Source organism: Antedon bifida, chromosome 4, assembly GCF_963402885.1.
Source record: "Antedon bifida chromosome 4, ecAntBifi1.1, whole genome shotgun sequence".
Classification (NCBI taxonomy): domain Eukaryota; kingdom Metazoa; phylum Echinodermata; class Crinoidea; order Comatulida; family Antedonidae; genus Antedon; species Antedon bifida.
Genome location: NC_136229.1, coordinates 2852568 through 2875023, shown reverse-complemented (window position 1 = coordinate 2875023; position 22456 = coordinate 2852568). Strand labels below are relative to the sequence as shown.

Genomic DNA, 22456 nt, shown 5'->3' with positions numbered 1-22456 from the left:
TACTGTATATTAATTAAATTAATCAGACTTTTCTTCCCCTAAATTTCTTACCTACTGTACTGTATGTAAAATACATTTCCTGTATACAAAATTGTAAACAAAATATGTTTTTAGTTAAAATTTTTTTTTATATTTACAGTGTTCAAAGTACCGTAATTACTATATTATACATTTAATAATATACATAAAATACTTTTTTTTTTAACTTGCTCCGCCTCTGTTTTAATTTTTTAATATTCTGTGAATTCTTTTTGTCATCAGTTAAGTTAAGTTTAATTGTGATAATATTTTTTAAATGTAAACTTTACACTACTATATTTAAAAAAAAATGTTATGTATAAAACAAATTACCTCACAGTGCAACATAATCATTTGTGTACATCAATAAATGGACTTTAATAAAGGACTATAAACCGTACAGTAGGTCCAGTGTGCACAGTTATAACCTGTGTGCACTTTAAAGAACCCAGTTCATTATTCGAGAAGAGTTAAGTTAATAAACTTAATTATGAAACTCCTATAGGCTATACTGATGACTAAATAAAATAGACACAATAATACACAGAATATTACAAAATTAAAACAGAGGCAGAGCAAGTTTAAAAAAAAAAGATCAATTATGCAATTGAATAAATAAATAAATTAATAACAAATTCACATATAAAAATGAATTAATAATAGTTGCATACTGTATATAAGTTTTATTTTTTTGTTAGTTAAAAATATAAATACTATATGTTGAATATAAAATTTGAAATACACTAGGGCCCCAAGTTATGCATCTAAATGACATCATTTCAGTAAAGGTCACTTAGGAAGTATGATCAATTGAAGGAAACATTTCATTAAAGTTTGCCTTCTACTACTTTAGTACCTAACTAGTTTGACAAAAATGTGTGATGTTCCCAAATATGGTAGTGATATTCCCAAATATGGTAGTGATATTTTATTTATTTTATTTTTATATTTTTCTATAATTGTATGTAATCACATAATAAATCAAATTTAGAACAGTTTTTCTTGAGTCAAATGTACTGTATAGTACAGTAATACATCATCCCAGTACATGTACCATGGTTCAAATTATCACTACCGCACATGGGCTGGTATTATTTGCTTGTTTCGTTTTCATTTATTTTCCACACATTCAACAAAAAACAGATATTTATACTTTAGAAAAGAAAAAGATAAAAAGAAGACAATGTGTGAAAGGAGATCAAAATACTGTAAGTAAGAATTGACCACCTAAGCAGTTGTCGACATGACAAGTAAACTTTGAAAAATTGTAACATAATTCAGTTAGTTACAGTAATCACCGAATCCACCAAATAAGAAATAGCTCATGTGTGTACAGTACCGTTATAACACAAAAAGAGAATGTAGTGTATAACTTCCACCAGTGTCTTCAAATCTCTCTCAAAACCCACCTTTTGAATTTTTAAATTTCAAAATTTTTCTGTCTATGTAAAGCGCATTGAGGCTTTCAGCATAATGCGCTATATCAAGTACCAGTTATTATTATTATTTGAAAATTTTGACAAATGGAAGAAATTTAAGCAAGGCAGGAATTCCCTTCACTGCCACACATTAATGATTCATGCAATACAGTATGTACTACTGTACAGTAGTTGTATTACAATGAGTAAGAAAACAATTCCATTGACAAGCTATTATTGATTTTTGCCTTATGGCAGGTATAATCAGATGAAATGATGATACGAGGAAGTCAACGCCTTTCAATGGATTTAAGAGTGGGTCAAGATTCTGACCATGCAGCGTGAAATTTGGCCTAAATATCAACGGTCATGCACATAAGTACTGGCACACAGTATGTTTTCGCGCTGCTCCTTTAGGCAGTTACAGTATATTCAAGAGAACGGAAGCATTAGGAAACAGTTACCATGCGGTACTTATAGTTTACTACGGCGCTGAAAAAAATTGGTATTTAGAAACTCGGACTGGGTATGCTCACACCCCAAAGCACGTCTGGGAAAGAAGAGTCTATGAAAACATTTGCTGATATTGAGATACATGTAGACGGTAGTTAACATGAGATGAGCGGCCTTTTTTGTAAGAAATATTTCTTGTTTAACACAGTACTGTAGTTTAACATTTATTTATTTATTTATCCTCTCTCTCCTGAAACGTTTTCCGTTATTCCGACATTACGCTAAAAAAGTCTACATTTTTTCCTTTTAAATCTTTTTTAATTGTTTTATCCAGTTTTCTTTTTGTCTTTCTGCTGGTCTTTCTACTTTCTTTTCAGTTTCCTTCATTGCTTGTTTAATTGGCGTATCGTCCGGTAGTAAAATTTGAATAGATTTCACGATAGATGTTCTTTTATTTGTTACATTAACATTTAAACAAGAGACTCAATCAAATCAGCAATTTACTATTCATAAAATTAACAAATCACATGCAGAGAATCAGCTGTGTGCAACATGTATCATTTAATCATTAACATGTGTACATTAAATGTTACAACAGAGGGTATGTCTGGAAGTAGGCCTACAGCATTAGCCTACTTCAAGTCTTTATAATAAACTATACTGTCACTGGTCAGGTGAAAATGACATTTTCTTTAATAAAACAAAATTCAATTTATAAACTTTATATTAGTAAAAATACAATATAATCAGGTCGAACAGGCCTACTTAGTCATCTATACATCTCATCTGTTTTACAGTAAATTGATCCAGGGACCCCCGCACATCCCAGGCTTTGCAGAAGGCTAGCCTACTGCAGTGGCGCGCGGCTGCTGCAGTGTGCCAGCAGTGTGAAAAGGGTTGGGCACAACACTCTCGTACTCACCTCTTCCAACACCGACAAAGTATTTCGACAATCGCCCATTCTAGATACAAATGTTGACGTTGTTGGAGAGTTGAAGTCATCCTGACTCTCTGAAATAAAATCCGCAACAGTAATCATAGTGAATGTTTACGAAAACATGGGTAATTAAATCGAAATAGAGCTTCAAAATCCCTTCCTATCTTTCAATTCACTCGCGATACCGGAAGCTAAACATTTTACTTATGATACACAACCCAGACGTCATATTTCTTTTTCGTTAAAAATACGACTGTACGTTACGAGGCTACGATCTGAGAGGGCGTAGAGGTCAATTTATATTCACTTATTAGCGTACACAGTGGGAATGAAATTGGACACACCTGTATGAATATGCATCACGTATTCATATTAATTTGCATATGTATATTGTATACAGTGTGGTGCAAAAAGATTTATTAAAGATGAAAATGAAGATTAACAAAATAAAACTTTGAGCAGGCCAATTGCAGTTTTAAAGTTATTCACTTCCATAGGGAGGAAAAATGGTTAAATAACCAAAAAACAATTTTTTTCTGACAGACAATTCCAGTTGTGATTTTTGCATTAATTACATTTTTCAGGTGAATGATTTTTTTTCGATCCAATTTTTGGTTTAAAAAAACACACACAAACGTCCCCATTGATAATACCTGCATACTTTAAGTTTCATAATATATGTACATTAAATTTGTTATCCTTAAAAGACTGAACTTGTTTATATTGTAAATTTAAAATTGTATTCTAAAGATCTAATAATTCCATGGTCTATATGTAATTCCGAAACCTTTCTGACTTCTTCTTCACTTCTTCACACTCACATAAAATTATTAAAAGACGGATATTTTGGCCGACACTTTTAAATCATCAGGGTTCTTTCACCAGTTGAATGGCTGATGATTTGAATGGATTTAATTGTTTTGTTATTAAATTGATAACAATCGTTTTGTCATTTCCTAATTGATTACGTTATCATCCTCTCATCAAGACCAAAATGTGTGCGTATCCTATATGCGCGCCGGTGCACCGCGCGGTTGTGGTGTGGGGTGGTGGTGTGTGTATAGAGGGCGGCAAACAGCTATATTCTAGTGTGGGAATCTGTCGATCGTACGTGCAATTTTGGGTTTTTGAAAGTCGGTGATTTTTGCATATTAATCTAAATAAAATGGCCCTTTTAAGAGCAGCTATTGGACTACGCCTCTCACGAACTTTTAATATTGCTGTGTAAGTATATATTGCATGAGCTGTATGGCTATATTATTTATATAAGCCTAGGCCTAGCTAGGCCTACCTAGTCCTAGCTACTTTCCAACTCCAACCGGTACGGTGGTGTGACCACGGATGCTAGTCAAGTCGCCCCATCGCAAAGTCGCCCCATACAAAGTCGCCCCTTACACAGTCGCCCCATCGCAAAGTCGCCCCAAAACAAAGTCGCCCCGACACAGTCGCCCCATCGCAAAGTCGCCCCATCGCAAAGTCGCCCCAACGCAAAGTCGCCCCATCGCAAAGTCGCCCCATCACAAAGTCGCCCTATCGCAAAGTCGCCCCAAAACGTTAAAAAATAGTTTACAAGTGCGTAAAATGTCGCAATGATACACAAAATAACACGGAACGTGTATGCATAAAAGGGGAAGCCCCGCCATGTAGTCTCAGGTTACACGACCGGCACGCACCCCCATCATCAGAGAGGAAACCCCGACTAATCACTCCGCGGTCGCACTAACGTGCTAGCTTACCAGAGGGAAACCCCCGTAATTACTCCGCCGTTGTCGCACTACAACGCACCATCTGAAGATGGGGAAACCCCGCCGGAGTTTTACGATGATATCAGTCGCGTTCGAAATCGTTCGCGTTTAATTTTGGTCGCGATAAAATGATGTTATACGATCTAGATTATTTTTACTTTGGTCGATGAATATTTATTATTATTATTAGGCCTATATTAATAATTGATTTTTGTTTTTATTTTACAGGTCAGTATGATGAGAAAGATGTGTGCCTTAAAAAATGACAATTTGTAAACATAGTTTAAGATTATAGTATTATCCAGCATAATGTCATTTAACAGTACATAATTATTTAAATGTGAAATATTTTATAGGAAACGTAGGCTGTGTCTGTGTCTTTTATTTTATATGCAACAAATTACGTAAAACAATTTATTTATAAACATTCAGTTTACTATTATATACATAGTATTACAATGAACATTGATTCTAAGCCTGGAAAGGCAATCCCATCATTATATCCATTATAAAATTGCATCATATCACCACTATATGTCGTAAATGATGACGTGCGTGTGTGTATTCGTCGTACGTCCGTGTACGTATTATTCCGTGCCTCTTCACTGTCTTGTTTAATTTAAAATTAAATAAACACCCGATATGAGGATATTTATTAGGCATGATAATTAGAATGTTCTATAACCAAAAGGGTTGAAAAGAATTTCTTCAGTAAAATGATCATTGTGCTGTTGAATAAAAGGCGACTCGCCATCTGAAACATTCTCTGAAACCAATCGGAGCTGCGCCTTCTGGTATCTGTTTCCTCACAGCTGCTACGTCTTTCTGCTGACCGTCGGGGATTCCCCTTTTTAAAAAACACGCACACGATACTGTACGATGGTTTTTCCATGGTCAAAATGTAGCGTTTTAAATTTTACTAAAATACCTGCATTATTTTTTTTCTTCATTTTGAAAAGTCATTATCAAATTAAGACACATAACTTGTCAATAAATGCAAAATGATCAATAAGTAGCCTATAACAATCATTGTCTTACAACACTGTTATTGTTTTAACTACTGTAAATCTATACGAAGGCCTACTACACATTTATTATATTATCCTCCTAAAAATGAGCTGGTATCCACGCGTAGGTTGAAGAAAGATTCGTAATAGTGGCTCTGGTAACTAATTTTAAAATCATATTAAATTAACATTTTCGAAACTATAAATCAGGGATAATCTTTTTAGAACTTTCAAACAAGGGACTATTTCTTTAATGATTTTTAAAAAGCACATCACTCCATTAAAACCTGTAAAATAAAAATTAAAACACAAATTATGTATATAATAGGATAAACATTATAATGTATACGACATTTACTTTAGCGCGACCAAAGTAACAACGCAATCGATATCAAACGCAACCGACTACAGCGTACTACTAGCGGCGGCGCTTCATAATCATACCGAAATAAAAAAACCGTGGGCGACTTTGCGATGGGGCGACTTTGCGTTGGGGCGACTTTGCGTTGGGGCGACTTTGTAATGGGGCGACTTTGCGATGGGGCGACTGTGCCGGGCCGACTTTGTTTTGGGGCGACTTTGCGATGGGGCGACTTTGTATTGGGCGACTTTGTATGAGGCGACTTTGCGATGGGGCGACTTGACTGGATCCCGTGACCACCACCACCGTGCCCAGGCAGCAGAGAAATGAAATGGTTCAACCAGCTAGCCTCTCTTGGCCTGGCCCAAGGCTCTATAGGCTCGGCCTAGTAAGTACAGTAGTATCAGTCAGTCCGGTGATTTTTTCTTCTAGGCTGACCAAACATAGACTTTGCATAAAATTACAATGGATGACAATAGATAATAATTGATAATTACTTTTTGTATTGTATCTTTTTTTCCTGATTTTATTTACCCTTTTTTAAATTATAGAACACAGACTTGTGGAATGGCAGGAGGAGAAATGGGCAGTGGTGCTGGAAAGGTAATGACGATATAGTATTAATATTTCAACAAGAATCCTTTCAACCTTTTGCCTGGAAGTGGTAGGCCTTATTAAACTAAAAAGCTACCTCTAAATAAATGCATAGTTCAATAATCTTACTTTGCTCTCCGGAACACAATCTGATGAAATTTACTTTTAAATATTAGGGTGGCGGATCTGGAGGCTCAATCAGAGATGCTGGGGGTGCTTTTGGCAAGATGGAGTCTGCACATGAAGAGCAATACTTTAGAAAATTAGTAAGTTCAGTAATTAATAATAAATATCATGCAAACAATTTACTTTCTTCTCCAAACCATCAAACCAAAATACTAGTAGAAACATTTACTTAAATTTGAATAATTGTCTAATTTTACAATATTTTCTTTTAGCAAGCTCTTCAGCTGAAACAACTAAAGGAACATCATGATGAAGAAATTGACGCTCACGAGAAAGAAATCCGCCGTCACAACGAAGCAATTGATCGACTAAAAAAGAAAAAGTCTCAGATAGACGATGGAAGTGACAGTGATTAATACTTAATAGATTCTACTCTCATTAGATAGCAAATATGCAGTGTATACAAATAGATTAACAAATCTGAAAAAAACGCATACAAACTAAGGAATTATATTCATGGACTGTTTTCTAAGAACCTTTTACAACATACTTAACAACAGTTTCTAAAACAAAATCATGGTTTAATATAATATTAATTAAATGGAAGCTTTATCCTGTATTCTATATAGGTATTTTGATTTGCATAATGGATTTGTGATTATTGTTAATTAATAAATATTAATTCATGATAAAAATAATAGTTTATTGAAATTATATTGTGTTTTGTAAATCCACATTGATTTTGTGTGGTATGCATTAAATTACTAGAATTACAATGATTTGTTTCTTTGCACTTTGTTTTATAATTGAATCAAATTGTTCTTTCTGTAGTCTTTTAGAAGATAAAGCACTTTAAATATCATAGGCCTAGTATTTCTTTTAGTATTTGATAATTTTGTACAGTAATTCTAGTTGGACGTTAATTCATCGTTGAGGGCGACAAATTCTACGACAGCACGTGTCGGAGGCACTGATGCGTGAATTTGCTTAGGGTTTTCCCCTCCGACACGAATTTATAAAACATGGCCTAGAGAGTTTTAGTATTTAGAGACCTAACTTATTTTTAATTGTAAGTTTTACCATAATATTTTGAATTCAAGGTATGCAACATAAATGCTAGTTTTCTAGAAATAGATGTTGGCCTACCACCGGTCCTTAATGACTCAATAACAAGTAAGTTTGCTAGGCTCGGAGAAAGAGAGGACCAGAATAGGGATCCCGTTGTACTTGTACGCTGATCAGAAGAGCAACTCGCTCAACCAACACACGCACATAACTGCTAGGCCTAGGTAGGTCAAGTCAAGTAGCAGAATAAATGTATGAAGGGAATATTTGTTTGAGGGATGTGTGATAAATGAAATAAAAAAAAACATAGCCTATAGGATAATTATTTGTATAAAAAAAGTTATAAAATATTCATGAATAATTGAAATTAAATAAAATTTAAAAATATGAATTTATTGTTATATAAAATATATAACGCCGTGGCTAAAGATACGGTACCGTATCCATACCGTGTCTTTAGCCATAATAATAATAAAACTAGGCTAATTGTTGTGTTTTGACGGCCTAACCATGGAGTTGCAAAATCTAACTAGGCTGCTAATCTATCACTTTAAATAATAATAAATATTATAATAATTTCTTTTCAAATTCAAGATGAAATAATAATTAGAATTTCTAAAACCAACATGAACTATTTTATTTTAACTAGACACAAGTTCACCAAAATGTTTGCACAGCTTAGTGAACCAAGAAGAAAAAAGAGAGCTCCAACTTCTGAAGAGTCTCCGTTGCCAGTGCCGATAGCGTCCATTACCAACAAGCCAGCTTCAAATGAACGATGGTTCTACTACAATGCTACTCTGAAAGATGGCAGTGTTTATGTCGTCCAGGAGGGCGATATCCACTTTCTATACAAGATGGTGATTTTGTTTCAAATTTATTTGTATTTAACTCTTTGTTTTTCTTTACAGAATTATGAAAAGCAAAACAAAAATGTATATATGAATATTTATTGTTTGATTCCGAAATGTATTTTAAGTGGAGAGAGGCACTATATGTCAACAAATAATTCTTGGTTCTCTCTCCATGACAGTTGTCATATAATGCTTTGTATTTATTTTCTTTATTATGGTATGTTTCATATGGACAGTTTGTCTGAAATAAAGTTGAATTGAATTCTTTTTTACCTCCATAGTAATATTATGAAGCTTGTATGCCTGGTATGGTACGCCATAAATGCATAAGTGCACAAACAAATGGTATCCTAGTAGTAGTAACTATTATATCTGTTTAACTTGGTTATTTTTCTAGGGATTTTTTGGGAAGGGTATGCTCTCACGTGGTAAGCCACAACATGCAAGGTTCACTTCATCATTTCAAGGAATCAACAGGAAAAATTGTAAGAACAATGTTTGTATATGTGTGTTTATTATTTTACTAATTATGATGCCGTTTTGATGTGATTATTATATAATTATAATAGTTATATAATTTCAATTATAATTGTATAATCTTAACAAGATAAAAATAAATCAATGTCTTGTTATTTTTGCATATAAAATAAAGCATTATTCAAAGTTTTTTTATTTATTCTAACTTTATTCAACTTTTCTTACAGTACCACCAAGCGAAAGACATTTCCAACAGCAACGTTTCAAGACTGTTAGAAAACAAAGGTATGCACATTCACGGGAAAGGAATTACCCATGAAGGGGGGGGGGGGGGGTGGGGTGGAGGCCTGGAATATTATATTTTGTTCGATCTACATCTCAAACTTTATGTGACATAAAAGTGTTATGTGCCCAAATATGATAGTGATATGCTTAAATTAGTGATACGACATCATCATGGGCACATCACATAAAGTTTGATAGTATAGACAGAGCTTTAGATGACAAACCCATCTTAAATCCCACCCATTCTAAACTAAACAATAATATTATAATTATATAATAAGTGTTTCTTCTTTAATGTTTTTCTTAAAGATATGAGAGGCATTTAGCATGGTACAAGCAACTAGTTAAGAGGAAACAAACACAAACAAACAATGAACAAACAGATGGCAATTTAGCAGACGACACAGAAAAATGTGAAGGTGAAATGGAGGAACAAAAAAAGCATGGAAAACATCCAGTTCACGAAGATTCATCTTCAGTTATATCATCGTCATCTGAGGAGGATAATGATGCTGATGATAGTGCAATGAGTGAAAATACAGAAATACATACAAAATCATCAAATGTTGATAGTGAGTCAAAGCTGGGTGAAGTCAAGGCAGTGAAAGTGAGTTTGATAATGTGTGTAAAGCTCTGTCTACACTATCAAACTAGTTTGACAAAAAAAAGTGTGATGTGCCCAAATATGGTAGTGATATTGACATCATCATGTCTATATATGGGCACATCACATTTTTTGTCACATAAAGTTTGATAGTGTAGACAGAGCTTAATTTTGATAATACTATAACAGAATTATGTACATTTATTTTTTAATGAATTCTGTAAAATTATCCATATTTCTCAATTATGGATTTACCGTTCTATTAAGTTATTTTTGTTTGTTTCAGAAACTCAAAACAAACATTGTGAAAAAAGAAGATCCTTACAAAGTGTATGAATACCTACAACTAAGTCTGGAAGAGGTATGGTATTGTGTCATGTTGATTTTAAAATATATATAAGTATTTCAAAGATACCATCTTATTTCCTCTCGGGTTGATTGTAGGCCCTCCCAATTTTTTGTCAAATTGACATATTATAGACTTATATAATTTTGAGCTTTTGAACCAATATACTTAGTGTGTAATTTGTTTTATTTCAGGCATTTTTCCTGTCATATGGTCTTGGATGTTTGTCACTCAAAAATGACAAAGAGGTAAATTTAAATTATAAAAGTAAAAATAATTCTCTAGTTCTAGTTGTCCCATGACTTAGATGATCGTAGGGGTGTAGCAGATGAGATACAGTAGTATTACTCATGATACAATACACAGACATAAGCCATATCTCCCATTGGTGCCTATCTCCTCTCCGGGCTGGCAGGGTTTTTGCTGGATGGCCGTCGTTGGATCTCCTGAACCAACACCCGTAGTTGATTTTTGTTTTTAGTACCAACTGGGTGTCCCTCCCTACCATACTCCTAAAGGAGTTGATGTGGGTACCGGTTTAGTTGCCGGTGTGTGACAGTGGCTGTGTGTGTGTGGACTAGTACACCAGGGTACCAAATACTTACATATTGTATAAATCAAGTTTTTACAAAAGGCCAAATAGCTATATACTACGCCATGTATACAAAATTTGTTGATGTAATGATTTGGTATTTTTATACATCAGACTACATAGAGTAAACACTTGAATTACAAACAGGGCCTTTTAGCTAGCTAAGCTCATATCAGAAAATTTTAAATATGAATTTCATTAGGAGTCTATGAACTTGACGGATATGTGGAAAGAATTTTGTAATCAGCAACCAACTACATTCCTTGGCAACTACATCGCATATCATTATTACAGAAGTAAGGGCTGGGTACCTAAATTGGGAGTTAAGTTTGGAGCTGAATTCAGTAAGTATTTTACCCTCCTACACATTTGTATTAACGTACTAGAGTGTACAGTATACGCAGAGGCATAACATAGAGACCTAAGACCCTTGGTTTAGGAACCCTAAGTGGCCCTCCAACGCTGAAGGCCTTGGGTGTTTTTAGCCTTTTTCGAACATATTTTAATGCCTGTTCTTCTCCTCTGGGCACTGCTCATGGGACCCCATAAGCTCTAGGGCCCCTGGGTTTAGCCAGTGAGCACTCATAGCCATTACGTCACTGAGTTTACGAAGACAAAACACTTGAATGAAATTGAATTCAATGTAAATTTTGTTTCAGTTTTGTATAAAAAAGGACCTCCATTTTACCATGCATCGTACTCTGTAATTATAAAAATAGTTGATCAAAGGTCACTTGAGTCGATAGATGGTCCAAAGGAGAGATGGTCAAGATGGGCGGGGTTAAACAGGGTCACAGAGACTGTTGCTAAGGTTGGTATTGTCATGCAAAACAAGATTTCTGAATTTCCGCATTTTTGCTTGTTCTCTTTCTGCTTGTTTTTGTATTTTTATGAAAGATTTTTTGATATTTTTTTTTGTGTGGATATTTTCTGATATATTTATTGAAATGCTATATTTTATCTTTATGTGCTACTTAGTAAAAGGATTCACAGAGGCTTGTGTTTCCTGCCACTTACTTTGTAGTTTGTTTGTTGTTTTTATGAATATAAAGAATAAGAATAATAAGATACTAAAATGCATACATTGTACATGTTTTTAATTTTTAGGAAGTATTATTTTGTTATATTATGAAACCAACAACATTAACAGATGAAGAATTGATGTCTCCAAAATGCATAAGCAGTTTCACCATTCATGAGGTGGTTATGAAGAGAATAGTGCCCTCTAGAGAACGAACAAATCCCCAGCTGCCACCAGAAATCTCCTGATAGATATTTTAAGCAATACTTATATAATATACAGTACGGTATTTGAGTAGGTTGAAGACTAGTAAAAATGCAATATTTATTAAATAAAATTAAATGCAACATTATAGTCGCATATGTTGGAACTCTGCTACTGTATCTCAAGTTCAAATCGCACAATGTAGTTCCAGGAATATGAAGCATGATGTTTGTGGAAGCCAAGAAACCAATATTTGTTTGCATAGGCTCCTTGAGACTGTTAGGCTGTGCCTTGTGAGAAGGCTCTCATTGAAATATTGAAGAAAAAAAAAAAAAAACAATTATTATTAATGCTACTGTATCTCAAGTTCAAATCACACAATGTAGTTCCAGGAATATGAAGCATGATGTTTGTGGAAGCCAAGAAACCAATATTTGTTTGCATAGGCTCCTCAAAACTAATGCTGTGCCATGTGAGGAGCCTCTGGGTGAAACATTAAAACCTTATTCCTCTGAACTGCATGGATTTTGATGCATAGTGTTCTCACAAGGAGTAAACTATGCATTGAATGAGGAACTGTGTGGATGAAAAATGCATTAAGCTCTGTCTACACTATCAAACTAGTTTGACAAAAAGTGTGATATGCTTAAATATGGTAGTGCTATGACATCATCATGTCCATATATGGGCACATCACATTTTTTGTCACTGAAAGTGATGACAAACTGATACAAACACTAAAGAAAAAACACACATACTCCTGCCATAAAATAATGAAACATGATTTAATAATTGCAAACTACTCTACATACATGGTTTCATTTATAAGTATATTCTTAAAATTCTTATCTAAGCTTTGCAACTGAAACATTAAAATACTATGAAATTCAAGTCAATGAAATAAAGTTTATTTCTCGTTAAATTCATTAGTACAGTAGTTGATAAAAACCTAATAATAGCACTTTTTGAAACTTTTAAAGAACAAAATGTTAATACAATGAAAGAATACTTTAAAAGATATTAAAAGAAAACATTAATTCATGGTTTAGATTATACTGAACATTGCGTCTAGCCTCATCGCATAACTGATCATGTGACACTGTACAGTCACAAGTGACAATGTACAGTCATTTGGCCAACTCCCATTTTCAAATTTATATTTTAAATCAGAAACAGAAAAGAACATTGATAGAGTAAACATCTTTTACTGCAACATAATTATATATTAATTATAATTACCAATATAAATATTTTGTCTACATTAAAAGAACTTTAAAATAAAAATGCTTAATTATCATAAATATAATTTAATTAATGTACAAGTTATTATTTTATAAATGATTATTTTCTACAATTATATATGATTGAATGTAAATATAGAAAATAATATGGAAGGTTATTTGCATTATCATTGCTTGGAAAATAATCTCTAAAAATCACTAATTAATAATTTTTAAAAGTCATTGCATGAAAATAAAAAACTATTTTAACTACAAAACAATAACAGTTAAAATATGTATGAAAAACATAACACAAATTTGATGACAATGATCATTAAAAAATATAATTTATTAATTATAATTCATTGTTTATGGTATAAATATGATTAATTAGGTAAATACATTTATTATTACTACATCAATTATTTCTATGTACATATTAATTTATAAGACAAGGCAATACAATAAGGCAACAACATTGCAATTCCATTTCCCTTTTAAAATAAAAAAATGCTGAAAGAACATATTATATATCGTATACCGTAAATCATACTGTCAAATTATAGAAACAGTGCTCATATTCGAACATGATCTCATAATCGCGTCGAGCATAGCTCCGTATTTTTTAGTTGTATGAAAAAAATGTCTCTGGCGGGATTCGAACCTTCAACCTCTCGCTTACAGGGCGAGTATCATACCACTAGACCCATATATGGTATTATCACAGATTTTCACCCACCAGATACATTCTCTCATACAACAAACGATATTATATATCGTATTTTACTGTTAAAACCAGAACTACGATCGACTGTTCATGAATTTGTCCGCTGTTTTTCTAACTGTTTTTTAAAATCTTCATAAAAACTTTGTTAAATCAAACTATTGCTTGTTCAGAATATGTCGGGTGAATCTTTGTAATCCCGAGCCCAGTATTTTTCATTGAAGATCCAATCTGGTTCCCCGGTAAGTGGATTTGTATCTTGTTTGAACCATCGCGTATGCCATGTATCCTTAAGTTTTGTTCGTAATTTACGTGCCGCTCTCTGCTTTTCTTCTAGTCTGTGTTTTTCATCTGATGCAGAATCTGCAGGATTACATTAATAGTGTTTTTATTTTAAGTTTCATTAAAAAATAAAATTTATTTCCACCCAACTTCAAAAGTGAATTAAAGATGTATTGTCCCCCTGAAAAAATAATTCTTCAAACTCTTTTTAATAATATGCCATTTTAATGTCGCATAACAGTTTGACCGAAAATGGATCTAAAATTTGTATTTACCTGAAAAAACTGTTAAAATAATCAAATTAGCTGCCAGCCAATGGATTTTTGGTTGAATTTAACCATTTATTTTTTTATAAATGAAAACATTTTTTTAAACTTTATTAAAACAACAAGATAACCTATCTAAATCTATCTGAATTAATTAATCTTCATTTTTCATGTTTTTGTGGGACAATACATATTTAACTGTTATTTCGGTCACTTACCGATATCGCCATTTTCCAAATGCCTGATGTCCGGTCTCAGTCGTCCATCTGTCGGACAAGCAACTTTTTCTATTGCTGGCGTTAAATTGTTTAATTGTAATGCAAAGTTTGTAAAGGAATAATACTGTGGACTGTTCTCAGGTCGTTTTGTCACCCGCCACATCAACGTTGCCGAGTTAAATTCTGGTCCTTCTGGGTTGATTCCAAAATCAAGGTTATCTATGCCACCTGGACCCTATATGCAAATATAACATTTATTTATTAGCATAAATTTGTTAAAATGCATGTTCTGTGGAAAGAAATCCTTTTCCACATATGTGAATAGGAATGCTTTTTAGATCAATAGTATGAAGACAATATTGGATATTTATCATGGAAATTAGAAATTGTTGACAACAAATCAAATTAAGATTGAGTGAAAGTATGAACAAAATATTGCATACCCTTTCGACTGTGGGACTACCAGGGTTACTTTTGCTATGGCGTCGCTTTCCTTTCTCCTCCCGTGCTGCTTTCTTCGCTTGTTCGTAACTATCGGCATCCATACTGTAGAAGTATTCTGTCCAATTTCCAAACAAATAGCATAACTTCTTTTTTCTAAAATAAGAAAAAAAAATACATGAAATGATGATAATGGTGTGTTGAGTTGCTCATTGCCATTTAACATTTTTGAAACATGAATTAAAATTTAAATTGATCTTACTTTTTATCTATAATGTATCCTTCCACTCTGTGAAGGTCTTTACCAAACCATCCTGCTGGTTTGAAATGTAAGAAACATCTGTCCCCTGTTTTATGGTTGATGATTTCCATATGTCCATATTGTTCTATCCATACTTTGCCTACAATTAGGTTGTGCACAGCACTGCTAATACTGTGCCATGTGTAACTTTCTCCATACCTGTAACGATACGATAGTATTTATTGTCATTTACAAGATAAAAATAAAATTTGAATTGAACATGCAATTAGACATATGAATACAGTATATAAAGCGTCTTAACCATTCTAAAGTCGGCCCGGGCCCCCCTAAATTTTGCAAATTGTGATGCGAAAGATAGGACATCAAATTAAGCTCAACCCTTTATTTTTAGGCCTCAGCCACAACACAACATCTGTTAAGTGATCTTACAAACTTACTATTAAATACATGAATTGAAAAAGTGTTAGTGTTCTGATCCATAGTGATCATGATGCTTAAAGAATTAATTTAGAGGGTGATCAGGATCCTGAACAATTTTAGTTACAGTTTTTAGGATGTCCCTTTCAATAATAATAGCAATTTTAATAATATTGCTAGTGCTATAGCAATCTGGAAAAAATACTAACAATAGAACTGAACAACAATATAGCAGTGTATATTGAATACAGTATTCACCTGGGGTTATTCCATAATGGTGGAAGGGGAGATTTTGTGTGAATAACTAAAACTGAATACTGTTATAACCATTAACAATAGATATATGGCTGTACTAAATCCTAACCTATCACCAATAATGTTAATCAACTCCATTTATCTATTTGGCGTTAATGATGAGAAGGGAGATTTTCAGCTCACAAGACGGATTGCACAATGACTCTGTAACCTCCCACCAAGTCATAGGACCATGGCTATTTTAGTAGTGAATATATGCAAATTAGCAACAGTTATTTACTCAATCCACCAGAATGTCAGTACGAACTGGTACAGCACCTCATTGGCTGATGCAATGTAATTGTGGATATTAGAAGGTGAATTACAGTACATACTACTGATAAGTAATTTTAATATTATCTTAATCAGACAACAGTTCAGTTTAAGCAAACAAGGAAAAGCTGATAAGATAGGTAGACCTATCGTATGTACACTTTTTTTAGTAACTTAGAGACCCAGAAAATTAAGTAAACTTGTACAAGTTGATAATAAACTTACTTAGGTAAATCTATCGTAAGTACACCTTTTGGAGTAACTTCTAGACTCTTTCCCCAGAACTTTAGTTTTGGGTTTACTGAACCATGAAATTCAAAATTGGTCGCTGATGCGTGAAATGCGCTGACTGGGGGGTGATGGCTGACTTGCTCTGATAACTGCCGTAAACCATACTCTTCCCTAAATGAGAAAAAAAAAACGAATAAAGATAAACATTTTTAAACTTACTTTAAAATAAAACTACATATTTTTGTTTACATTTATAATATTAGTATATGTAGTTTGACTGTTTCTTCATATATGTATTTTGATTTTTTTTTTTTATGACCTATATCAGTAATTTTAACCAATTTTATACATATTTTGTAAATTGAAACGCAATTCAGCATTTTTGCTGCTATTTTTGTTTTAAAAATAAATACTAACAAGGGGTTATCCGCCAAGTGCGGATAACCAATGAATTAATGTTCCTAAACATTCACCTAAATATTGTACTACCCAAGAACATAATAATTAATGGTTGACCATAAAATAAGAAATTTCCATCATGCCACTAAGTGAATTTTATTTAGTTCATCATTAACTTTATTCAAACCGACATTCTATGATATGAATACGGTAGTCTGATAACCTAATTGTTAGACTGATTTCTTTGTTGGTATTAAATCAACCAGATAAAAAATGGAACAGTCCCGGTACGGATGCAATCTGATAAGCGGACTTTACACAAATGGGACAACATACCAAATAAAACACTGTACTACAGAGAAATTCTGATTCAAATATAGTACAGTAAAACCCCTATTAAGCGGACACATTAGGGACCAAAAAAAGTTTGAAATTATAAAACTATAAAGCTCTGTCTACACTATCAAACTGTGCTCAAATATGATAGTGATATACCCAAATATGGTAGTGATATGCTTAAATATGGTAGTGATAAACTTAATTGTAGTGATATGACATCATCATGTCCATATATGGGCACATTTTTTTGTCACATAAAGTTTGAGAGTGTAGACAGAGCTTAAGGTAGGTTAAAAACTTACCATGTGAGTTCAAAGGTTTCTCCTAGTAGGGGGTTAAAGGGTTTGCTAACACGTTCAATGTTTGATGCGCCAGATGATACAATAAATGTTGCAATATACTGTGAATACAAAATTACATGGTAATGTCATTACAAACAATTATTAAAGGGGAAAAAGAAGCTTGTCCTTCAACCTTGGGTTAAGGCACTCTTAAGCTCTGTTTACACTATCAAACTCTATGTGACAAAAAATGTGATGTGCCCATATATGGACAGGATGATATCACTACCATATTTGGGCACATCACACTTTTTTTTGATAGTGTAGACAGAGCTTAAAAGGAATTCTTTTTTTAAATAACCTGTATCGTGTAATCAAGTTTAAATTGTATAACATTTGAATACCATATTCTCTTTAATTAAAAAATATTTGTTTAGGAGAAGTTAATTTACAGAATTGTTTATTGTTTTATATTTCTTTTTATGTATTATACATATTTGTCTTGTAGGGGCCCTCAAGAGATAGGCTTTTGCTTTTAGTGCGGGCCCCAGTTACTATTGTGTATAAATGTGTATGAATGAATGAATAGTGCTGTATTTAATCCTAGCTGTTAAAATTATATTTTAGAGCCAAAAAATAGTACTACCTAAGCCTATAAAATAAGATTATCACCCTGAGTAGTAGTAGTACTACCTAAGCCTGTAGTGGGATGAGATCTGAAATACAAACTATATAACAATACCTTCATTCTGTCTACAGCATTGTCACACTCCCCAGCTTTGTGTAATAAACCTGCATACTCTACATATTCACTAAAACGTTGTAGAAAGCTAAGGGGTTCATTGAAGACAACCGGCATTGTCATTTTAGACAGTTCTTTACCGATGCATTGCTTTAGCACTGTCCACAAGCTGAACTGATCTCTCTTGATCATTGGACATGGTAAAATGGTCCTAAAAAGAAGAAAATCATCCATATTAATTATAAAATAAAAGTATCCGGTATTATTATATTTTAAGCTCTGTCTACACTATCAAACAAATTTGACAAAAAAAAAGTATAATGTGCTCAAATATGGTGGTGATATGCCCAAATATGGTAGTGATATGACATCATCATGTCCATATATGGGCACCTCACATTTTGTTGTCATATAAAGTTTGATGGTCTAGACAGAGCTTTAATATACAGTACTGTACCTATTTGGTTCTGTTGGTATAGTTTTAATAGTTTGATTTGTGTTTCTATCTTGTTGCGATTCTATCGCTTTAGTTGTTTCTGAGATTGTCAACTGGTTAAAGGTCCCAGGCATTCCTTCCATTAGGTCCGACATGCTATGAAAACTGTCCGTGTCACTAGAGCTTAAATCTGCTGCGTCGCAAAAAACATCGTCTGAACCTTCGAAGAACAATGGTGAACTCGATGAAAACCGCTTTGCGAGTTTTTCTTCAAGTGAGTGGTGTTCTTTTGCTAACACGTGCAAAGCATCTTCAAGCACGCGTGATTTCTCAGTTTCTTGTTCAAGTTGTAATTTTCGTAGCTGAAAAATAAAAAAATATATATTTTAGTTTGTGTTTTCCCGAATGATCGCATAATCAAAAAGGTACTGGGTACTAGCGTTCATGTTCCCAACTAATCATCCATTCATAGAAGTCAATCTGTGGTGACTATAGAATTGACCCGAGACCCGACTTTCTTCGACTTTTAAATAATAGAAAGTTTTGAATAGTTTGTTAGGATAGACAATACTATTGTCTATCCTATTGAATAGGCTATTGTTAGTTTATGTAACATAGGCCAATAATAGGTAAAATAGACCATGATAGTAAAAAAAGCAATACTTTTCATTATGTATGAAAATAAATCAAAATAGTGAGTTTTTAAGTTAGTATTTTATTTATTTATTTCAACAATATTTTACAAGGGTGGTCCATCATTAGGGACCCTCACAAAAATACAATATGACAAGACATAAACATGCAACAATTAAAATTAAATCAAAATAAATAGAAATTATACAGATAAACAAAATAAAATGAAGCACAAAATAATTAGAACCAAAAAGGAAAAAAAAAAATGTTGAGACACTTAGGCCTACTGTCTGCTATGTGTCAAAGCCAGTGCAATTGACCACAAGACCCTTGGACTGTTGACCACAAGACCCTTGGACTGGAAGAACAATAAATTTACTACAAAGCTAATACCACTAATTATAGATCACCTTTTGGAATCCACTGTCAATGACAAAGCTGTATATAATTAAAACATGGAGGGACTAATTGCTTTATGAGTAAAATATACAGATTAAATAATTATCATCCATCCTGTTACAATGCTACTGTAGTAAAAGTAAAATACATTATAAAACTAAATCTACAGAAAATAATACAAATGTTGTTATACTTTCATTGCTTTATGAGAATATTAATAATTAATTTACAATTATAAACTTATTTAATGAGAAGATGATTATTAAATTACTTCTTATCACAATTTAAATGACAACTTCAGCATAGAAACAAAAAACAATTTGATTTAATAACTGAAAAAATAAAGTATATTATTCTGAAAAATTAAACATCGTTTCATGTCAAGCTTTCAGGATTAATTAGCATTGTCTATTATTCAAAGCTTAGCTTAAAATTAGCCTCATTTGAGGCTTATGGGGTGGAGTAGGAACAGTTACAACCCTGACACTAGATCAGGTTGACCTCTGACCCAGGAAGTTGCTACCCTGCCTGAACAACCAAGCTACAGCTCCACTTTTTAATACACCATTAAAACAAGTACCATTGTTGTAGTTTTCATGCTGCTGCTCTAGCCCGCTATGTCACACGAGATGACTCATTTATTAGATGAAATCAAGCAGTACTACACTTTTGACATTTTTGTTAAAATGGAAACTCGACTATAATTTATAGGTACCAACTGTATTTCTGGTATTTATGAGTCCCATGACAATACTGTATTTTGCTGTCAGATAATCATTGAATTATTATCAAAACAGTCCAGGAAAGTTTTTGTTTGTAATATGATACTTCACACTTGAAGTATCTAAGGTGTGATGAAGTGACCTCCAGACTTGACCTTAGCAATAAAATAAACTAAATTGAGTCTGTTTCATATCAAAGTTATTCACTTCTGTAACAAAATTCACATTATAAAAAGAGAAAAGAAACGTTTAATTATAACTCAAAAACCATTGTCTGACAGACAATTGAAGTATTTTTTTGCTTTTAATTACATTTTTTCAGGTAAAATAACTATTATAAAATGACAAATTCAAAAACAAATTTGAAATAAAAAATATTTTTCAGAGGGACAATATATCTTTAAAACTGTTGCGTCAATAAGCGAGCAGCGTTTTTTGTAAGAAATATTTCTTGTTTATTAATAAACTGCTACTAAAGTATACGTATAATGGATTGACATTCAAAGTCAATGTGAAATAAAGTAAATAAATTGTATAGCCAAGAAATATACACACACTCACACCTTAAATATTATGTACAGGTACTCTATACTGTAACACAAACAACCAACCCAATATGACCAAACAAAACAACTGAAGTGTAAACTGACTATGTAACATAAGGCTCACTGAAGCGCCCTATTATTCATTCAATGTTTTGTATAAATATTTTTGCAGAAATTTAAATACAGAATTTAATAGTGTTTGTAATACAGTAACTATCCTTCAACTATAGGCTATACAATTTTATGATAATTGATGCTTTAATGGTATCTTCTTTAATTATGTACTGTACACTTTTATTATGGTAGATTTTTTTGACCAATATTATGTAACACTAACAATAATATATTAACTAATTCAGTAAAAAGCACTCGGAAGCCTTGTCTACACAATCAAACTTATAATAATGTAATGTGACCATATATGGACATCAGATGATGTCATATCAATACCATATTTGGAAATATCACTACCATATTTGGGCTCATCACACTGACTTTTTTTGTCAAACTAGTTTGATAGTGTAGACAGATAAAATAAAACACAGAAACAAAATTGTTCTTAATAACAAAGAATTACCAATTCGAAGAAATGAAATATTATGCTGATGTTCATATATTTTAACAGTCATTATATCATCATAAACCAGGATAATAATATGGTACGTTTCTGGCAGTATGCAAATATTGATGACTAAAATATAAGTGTATGCTGATCAGATAAGACCTTCCCTTTTTAAAAAAAGACTATGTTTAATTTTCAACTAAAACATTTGTGGTAGTGGTAATTAATTGACATGAGAAAATAAAACACTCTACAATTACTATACAAGAACACGGTACAGAAATTACATTGTTTTTTTAAAATTTTTATTTCATTTAGATGAAGCAAAAAATCGCCAATTATAGGATGCCTTAAAAATATTTAAATATTATAAATATATACATAAAAACACAGTAAAATACAAGATGAAACATACAAAAAATGGCAAAATTAAATAGAATTAAGAACTTTAGATATAAAAACTGTCAAAAATAATAACGATAGTCTTATCTTTAATAGAAATTGAATTGTAATCTGGTTTTGTTCATTAGATCATGGAGAAATCTCCATGATTAGATCTATAGCATCATTTAAGACACTACATTGAAAAATAAAAATCTACGAACGGTGATACTAAACAAATTCAAAATGGAAGGTGTGGGAAACTAGCGTATATGATTACCT

At 32.6% G+C, this 22456-nt stretch overlaps 4 protein-coding genes across 10 annotated transcripts in view; 2 read left to right on the top strand and 2 right to left on the bottom strand.

The window, feature by feature from the left end:
- LOC144840020 (arf-GAP with SH3 domain, ANK repeat and PH domain-containing protein 2-like) overlaps positions 1 to 3003 on the bottom strand; it is a 29205-nt gene extending 26202 nt beyond the window's left edge. For all 5 annotated transcript variants that reach the window (XM_078695637.1, XM_078695638.1, XM_078695639.1 and 2 more), the window contains exon 1: positions 2812 to 3003. In XM_078695637.1, the coding sequence (XP_078551763.1) occupies positions 2812 to 2928 (117 nt within the window). In that variant the 5' untranslated portion in view covers positions 2929 to 3003. The remainder of the gene's footprint in view (positions 1 to 2811) is intronic.
- Positions 3004 to 3899: 896 nt separating this feature from the next.
- Positions 3900 to 7435, top strand: LOC144840193 (ATPase inhibitor mai-2, mitochondrial-like). Its single transcript, XM_078695916.1, has 4 exons — positions 3900 to 4050; positions 6491 to 6542; positions 6710 to 6799; positions 6932 to 7435. Exons 1-4 carry the CDS (start codon positions 3992 to 3994, stop codon positions 7073 to 7075), a joined length of 345 nt encoding a protein of 114 aa, XP_078552042.1. The 5' UTR covers positions 3900 to 3991; the 3' UTR covers positions 7076 to 7435.
- A 224-nt stretch (positions 7436 to 7659) lies between these two features.
- Positions 7660 to 12278, top strand: LOC144840024 (tRNA-splicing endonuclease subunit Sen2-like). 2 transcript variants are annotated; one of them, XM_078695646.1, is made up of 10 exons: positions 7660 to 7728; positions 8374 to 8584; positions 8976 to 9063; positions 9283 to 9340; positions 9650 to 9947; positions 10231 to 10305; positions 10485 to 10538; positions 11085 to 11226; positions 11542 to 11693; positions 11990 to 12278. In XM_078695646.1, the coding sequence occupies exons 2-10, from the start codon at positions 8390 to 8392 to the stop codon at positions 12149 to 12151; spliced, it is 1224 nt and encodes a 407-aa protein (XP_078551772.1). In that variant the 5' UTR covers positions 7660 to 7728; positions 8374 to 8389; the 3' UTR covers positions 12152 to 12278. The 2 variants fall into 2 exon arrangements, with proteins under 2 accessions (XP_078551772.1, XP_078551771.1); XM_078695645.1 differs by lacking the exon at positions 7660 to 7728 and adding an exon at positions 7763 to 7948.
- A 715-nt stretch (positions 12279 to 12993) lies between these two features.
- The window catches only part of LOC144840018 (oxysterol-binding protein-related protein 1-like), a 30054-nt gene continuing 20591 nt past the window's right edge, over positions 12994 to 22456 (bottom strand). For both annotated transcript variants that reach the window (XM_078695634.1, XM_078695636.1), the window contains exons 13-20: positions 18954 to 19294; positions 18497 to 18707; positions 17776 to 17873; positions 16730 to 16906; positions 15521 to 15718; positions 15261 to 15414; positions 14818 to 15052; positions 12994 to 14414 (exon numbers count right to left, since the gene is read on the bottom strand). In XM_078695634.1, the coding sequence (XP_078551760.1) occupies positions 14221 to 14414; positions 14818 to 15052; positions 15261 to 15414; positions 15521 to 15718; positions 16730 to 16906; positions 17776 to 17873; positions 18497 to 18707; positions 18954 to 19294 (1608 nt within the window). In that variant the 3' untranslated portion in view covers positions 12994 to 14220. The remainder of the gene's footprint in view (positions 14415 to 14817; positions 15053 to 15260; positions 15415 to 15520; positions 15719 to 16729; positions 16907 to 17775; positions 17874 to 18496; positions 18708 to 18953; positions 19295 to 22456) is intronic.

Excerpts from the sequence above, each read along its gene's own strand:
- LOC144840024 (XM_078695646.1), top strand. The coding sequence starts at position 8,390 with ATGTTTGCACAGCTTAGTGAACCAAGAAGAAAAAAGAGAGCTCCAACT. Across the intron at positions 11,227-11,541 it reads TAAGTTTGGAGCTGAATTCA|TTTTGTATAAAAAAGGACCT; the intron begins GTAAGTATTTTA and ends ATTTTGTTTCAG. Across the intron at positions 11,694-11,989 it reads TCACAGAGACTGTTGCTAAG|GAAGTATTATTTTGTTATAT; the intron begins GTTGGTATTGTC and ends TTTAATTTTTAG.
- LOC144840193 (XM_078695916.1), top strand. The coding sequence starts at position 3,992 with ATGGCCCTTTTAAGAGCAGCTATTGGACTACGCCTCTCACGAACTTTT. Across the intron at positions 4,051-6,490 it reads CGAACTTTTAATATTGCTGT|AACACAGACTTGTGGAATGG; the intron begins GTAAGTATATAT and ends TTTAAATTATAG. Across the intron at positions 6,800-6,931 it reads AGCAATACTTTAGAAAATTA|CAAGCTCTTCAGCTGAAACA; the intron begins GTAAGTTCAGTA and ends ATTTTCTTTTAG.